Raw genomic sequence first — 5,837 nt, 5'->3', positions numbered from 1 at the left:
GCTTTTGGCTCAAACAAGGAACGTGCAATTTATCCACCACCCTTGAGTGCATCACTTAGCATGCAGGGACACACCATTTATTTGAGACAAAGACATCAACTTTTGTGGCTCAAGGATTTGTTATAGGAGTCATGACAGACCTATACTATGACAACATAATTGGATTTGGTGAATGAATCAAGAACATGGGGCAAGGAAAATCAGTCGCCAAAGCTTATATTCTAGAATAGAATTCCAAGAATATGTGATTGCTGTGAGAAATTCACTTCACATGGTTTCAACATTTAAAAGTCGATATGATTGCAAATCCATTGAAACTTGTCCCCGTGGATGGCAATATGATAGTATTAAATTGAATAAAAATAAATAAATGTTCCCTAGTTCACAAATCACAATTAGGATAGTAAATGTGCAACAAGATTAAACAAAATTTCCATACAAATTACAAAACTATACCAGTAAAACTCCTGCTCAAGGAAACAAAATCCAGCAAGTTCCTATTTTCTATATAATAGAATATTCACTATATGATATATGAACCAAAATCATCGTTGACTTTCACTCAAGCTTTGATTTACATGACCAAACAGAACAGCTGAGAACAAAACTGATGCATTTGACATGTGTATATGTGACGCAGAAGATGATGTCCCAACTCCCAACATAAGAGCCTATGCAAGGAAACAGAATCAAAATGAAGGGAAAGGGGAATGCTCTTTCCAGATTTTCAAGCAACTTGTGATTTGATACATAATTCCACAAAGGCTACGACTGCAACTGGAAACTTTGGCTCTTTGAAGGGAACCTGCTATGCAGAAGGAAGCTTCTCAGGTGGGGCATCAGTAGCTGGATCCTGCTCAGATGTGTCACTGTCAGACGTTGAGTTCTCTTCGTCTGAATCATCCTCCATATTTTGAAGTTGGTCGGCTGTTTCTCCTTGCAACTCAGTCTCGTCATATAAGTCCTTTTGAACAGGCACATTTCTTTGTTGTTGGGATGATAGAACATTTGCAATAGCTTTCATAGCTGCAGATGCCTGGTTGGAATCAACTGCTTCATCTATGTCTACACCATTGACATTGGTTTCCTCAGGTAAGTCATCTAGTTGTGGAGGAGGAACAAAAAATGGTATCTTGCCCCTCTGCCAATCATGAAGAATCATCTTTGCTGCGGTCATCAGGTCAGGCTCCCCACCCTGGAAAGTGGAAACAGCCATTATAAACAGTTTAAGTCTACTATGTATCACTGTCTTCCAAAAGCGAACAGCTTCAGGAATTGCAGGGATGCCCAAAATCCCAAATGGAACATTAAACACTACGTAATCATGGAAGGGGAGAGAAATCATTGAATCAAAACACATTCTCCTTGAGTTGAAACAAGTGTTGCTTGGTTCAAATATTTGAATATTCAACTCTTAGGCATATTGAAAACGAATGGATTTTATTAATAGGGCAGATCATCAGGCCTCCATAACAAGTTGATGACAAAATAACTTTCTACTATAAAATCAAGAATCTAGATCCACTCAAGATGTTACCTTAAGAAGTTTTCCCGTTGATTTACAAAGCTGAAGTAGGAAGTCATTTTCATCCACCCTGATAACAAGGGATATTTTTGAGAACCAAGAGTTATGTGCATAAACAACAATAGCACAAACAGATCTTATATTTAAGAGTAGTAAGTTCAGTAGATAGATCCATACCACTCATTTATTCTATACGCTCTTTTCAGGTGCTCCTTCTTCACACGTTTCAAGACCTCACCTATATGGTCTGCAGCATCTTGCAAGTTTGTAACACGTACCTGAAAACAAATTAAATGTTGAGAATGGTTGTCTAATGTATCCACTAACTAATATGCAAAACTGAATGCCAATTAAGCTCTACTACCATAACAAGCAGGAGTGAAATATTGTTGTGCTAGGAAGAGAAATCATGAAAACCATACCACGCCCTTAAGGACAACATCTGTTTCAGAGTCCTTGTTTTGGTAAACAACTCCTGGACAATCAATCAAAAAGATCCTCTTTGTAAGTGTTATATACTGCCAGACTTTTGTTTCCCCTGGAATTGGAGCAACCTTGCAGACCTTTGACACAGCAAAAGAACAACGTCAATGAAAATACTAAAATGCTCACTCCACATAGCACAAACTCTAATTTGTTCCCCGAGAATCAATATGGGAAAATAACGATTCTAAATTCAATGCTCTCATTATTTATACTGACTGCGTAATTAACAAAAAAGAACAAGCATTTCAGATGCAGTAAGGGAAAAAGAACAATTACATTTTTTGTACGCAATGTATTGATCACTGAAGATTTTCCAACATTTGGATATCCAACAAATCCAACAGATATAGCTTGCTTGTCACTTTTCAATCGAGAGAATTGTCTTAGAACTGATAGAAGTGAACCCTACAGACAATGATAATCAATAAGCAAACAACAAAGAAACTGCAGATGCAGAATAGTTGAAAGAGTGTGGGGGAATGCATATAATGCAACCTCATTTATTTCTTATTCATATGGCAGATAAACAGAACAAACAAAATAAAGATTCAGTACAGTGGAAATACCTTTCCAAAGGACTTATTAATGCTTGCATGAAATGCTAGAGTTGGATATTCTTTTGACAAAACTCTAAGCCATCCTTTTGTAGCCCAAGCAGGAAGTAGATCACACTGAAAATAAATAAAAAAGTTGCATCAAGAACGTGTTGTGTTGCATATAACAGCAATTTGTATTCAGCAACAATGCAACTTATAGAAAAATGTTACACACATATGGAACTAACCTTGTTCAATAAAAGAACCATATGTTTGTGCTTGCAATGTTCCTTCAAATGCCTCTCTAAATGGTAACATCTTGTGCCTTGTGGATCCCTAGCATCTAGAACCTGAATGGGACACAATTTTTTCAACAAAAGAATTAGGTTACATGAATGCTTTCATAAACCAAAGAAAAGCATAGTAGGAATGCAACAGCAAGGAATCTTGAAGTCAAACGAAATCCAACCTACCACGGACTTTAGCTTTAAACAAACACGAAAAACCTACTAAAATTCAATATATTACATTGATACAGAAGGTCCATGCAAATTTGCAGCAGAAATGCCCATCATAATTCATAACACATTCTTTCAAACATATGATACAAACCCATAGTATTTCAAGCAAAGAAATGCATGCAAGTCACATCAAATGGATCAGGCATAAACATACTATAATGCAAAATGTTTTACAGAGAAATCTAGGAAAAGACTGAATCTCTACCTGGACAACAACATCAGAAGAATCAATGACCTTGTAGAGTTCACCCCAAATACGTTTACTTTGACCTTTTTCAAACATATTATGCCGCACTAAGTCCCTAAATCCATCTTCTTCATTAGCATCTGAAGATCCACTAGCACCAAACTTCTGTTCAAAAGCCTCTGTAAAACAGATATGCATTTGATTGGGGATAAAAAAAAAAATGATCAATCAATCACACCAACCATTCCAAAAATGGAAACAAAAAGTCAATATTCTTCACTTTCACTAAAGAATACTCAATTATAAGCACAAAACAACACAAAAAACCTCCGTTAAGCAGCCAATACAATCAAGTTACAAAGAAAAATCATCATCTCTCAATACCTTGAGAACCATCAGCTTTCTTAACCAAGGACTCGTAATCAGCAGCCAAGAGGGTTGGGCGCTTTCTCGTAGTCTTTGGCCCAAATGCATTCGCGAAAGGCTCTCTATCAAGAAGGTGAACCTTTGCTTGCTACATTCACACGTAAAATCCCAATATAAACGATGAATATTTTTCATCAAAAAAAAAAAAAATCTACCAAAGCTTGAAAAATGACCAAAGTTTTAACAAAAAGAAAAATCGCTAATTTAAGTAATTTTTGAACAATTAAGCAGCTGAAGAAACCTTCTGGTGATCGCTGAGGAGCGACAAGGGAAGCTTCTTCTCCCTCAGAATAACATTGTAGTTACTTGACATTCGGCTTTGCAGCTCTTCCCTGAAGACCTCAAGCTCTTTCTGATTCACCACGCGAGTGTTCCCTGAACATCACAAAATTCACAAACACGAAAACATGTCAAAAACCCTAAATGCCCTCAACGAGAGATAGGTTCGAGTAGCCGATGAATTGTGGAAGTTGGGGACTGACCGAACCAGCGGCGGTCAGGCTGGATGCGAGTAGCAGGCAGGTCCTTGGACTGGAGATCGTGGCTGAGGATCTTGCCCTTGCGGTCTCGGACGGGCCTCGTGTTGTACATCTTGAGGCGGCGGACGGTGGAGGCGGAGCGGGTGTTTTCCTTGGTGGCGGCGCCATTGTTGCGGTTCACGTCCAGGGAGTGTTTCGGCTTCCCAGACACGTTCACTTTCTTCTCCTTCTTCTTCGCCATTGATGCTCTCTTTCGGACCGATGTAGAGAGAGTTCGTTGGTTGTTACCTGTTAATAACAGAAAGCGAACTGTGCCGCGAAATGCAGCTGAGTGTTAGGGTTTTGACTGTGGAAAATGGTGGTGGGAAATGGGAATTGGGGACAATTTTGCTTTGTTTAACATTCTTTTGGGCCTAAATCCAAATGCAGGATTTAAATGCGGCCCAAGCTGAAGTATGTAGTAAAAAGAAAAACAATATATGTCCTTACCAAAAAAAAAAAAAAAGTAAAACAATATATATAAAAAACCAATATATATATAAAATCCAACTAGGGCCAAGCAAGACCAAAAATTTTAATCTAATTTAGGTGAAATGTTTAACCGTGGAAATATGAATATTGAATACACAGGCTAAAAAAAATATACTAAAATAGTATATTTTATAAAAAAATATATATTGACATTAATTTATTTTATTTTTTATTATTATATTTTTTTCTTAAATTTTTTGTATAAAAAATAGTAAAAATTAAATTTTCATGACTTGATTTTTTTATGTTTAGTTTATCATCAAATAAAATATAAAATACTAATTTTTATGTTTTTATTCTTTATATCTTATTCTCAATGACTTGTTTTGTTTTATCTTTAGAATCAAACACAACCTAAGAAATTTTTTTGAAGCATTTTGATTCCAACAAAATTTTTATTTTGTATAACTTTGAAAGAATTATTCTCAATGGACAGATTGGTCTTTGTTGTTTTCAATTAAATTTTTAATATGTATATTCAAATAATAAATTTTTAACAAATTTTATTATAAGACAATTAAGTCCAAAAAATATTCCTATAAGACAAGTTAGTTCCTTTGAAACGATAGAAGATTAATTTATCCAATAAAAATAATGATAAAAAACTTCTAATAAATACAAATTTATTAGGTAGTAAAATGTTCAATTTGGAAACATTAAAAAACAATCCAACTGCAGTGGTTATCAAAAACTAAGAGTATGTTTGATTTGTAATTTTATAGTTTTTGACTTTTTATTTATATTTTTAGTTTTTAGTGACTCTAAAGTCACTCTTTTCTCCATAGTGAACTCAAGCGCAAGACGCACACGTGCTCATGGATCTGAGTTCTCTTCTTCATGCTCTTATTCCATCAGTTAGGCTGCATTTGGTTTCAAAAATAGAATAAGACAAGATATTAAGAATAGGACATAAAGGATATGTTCCGTGGGTTACCTGAAATAGATGAATTTGGGCGTGAACATGAGGTCCGGACTCCTTTTGAAGTAGCGTCTAACGTCTTCTGGTGTCGAGGTATCGCCATCCGAGCTCTTCGTGAGGAAGTAGGGGATGGTACCTACAAGGGACTCTAATGCTTAAGTTAGCAAGGGTTTTAGGCAGGTTTTTAGTAAGTTGGAGTTCGAAGAATACCTGAGGATGTCGGAGTA

General features: G+C 36.0%; 1 protein-coding gene across 1 annotated transcript; it reads right to left on the bottom strand.

Annotated features, from left to right (window-relative positions):
* Positions 1-297: 297 nt before the first annotated feature.
* On the bottom strand, positions 298-4,600 carry LOC112770939 (nuclear/nucleolar GTPase 2). Its single transcript, XM_025815438.3, has 11 exons — positions 4,164-4,600; positions 3,923-4,056; positions 3,640-3,769; positions 3,274-3,434; positions 2,796-2,897; positions 2,578-2,682; positions 2,288-2,416; positions 1,948-2,088; positions 1,703-1,803; positions 1,538-1,595; positions 298-1,195 (listed from the first exon to the last, which is right to left on the bottom strand). Exons 1-11 carry the CDS (start codon positions 4,399-4,401, stop codon positions 809-811), a joined length of 1,686 nt encoding a protein of 561 aa, XP_025671223.1. The 5' UTR covers positions 4,402-4,600; the 3' UTR covers positions 298-808.
* Positions 4,601-5,837: the final 1,237 nt, after the last annotated feature.

Source organism: Arachis hypogaea, chromosome 18, assembly GCF_003086295.3.
Source record: "Arachis hypogaea cultivar Tifrunner chromosome 18, arahy.Tifrunner.gnm2.J5K5, whole genome shotgun sequence".
Taxonomy (NCBI): Eukaryota; Viridiplantae; Streptophyta; class Magnoliopsida; order Fabales; family Fabaceae; genus Arachis; species Arachis hypogaea.
This window is presented reverse-complemented; position numbering and strand designations above follow the sequence as displayed.

Excerpts from the sequence above, each read along its gene's own strand:
- LOC112770939 (XM_025815438.3), bottom strand. The coding sequence starts at position 4,401 with ATGGCGAAGAAGAAGGAGAAGAAAGTGAACGTGTCTGGGAAGCCGAAA. Across the intron at positions 2,898-3,273 it reads CTTCTGATGTTGTTGTCCAG|GTTCTAGATGCTAGGGATCC; the intron begins GTAGAGATTCAG and ends TGTCCCATTCAG. Across the intron at positions 2,683-2,795 it reads TGGTTCTTTTATTGAACAAG|TGTGATCTACTTCCTGCTTG; the intron begins GTTAGTTCCATA and ends ATTTATTTTCAG.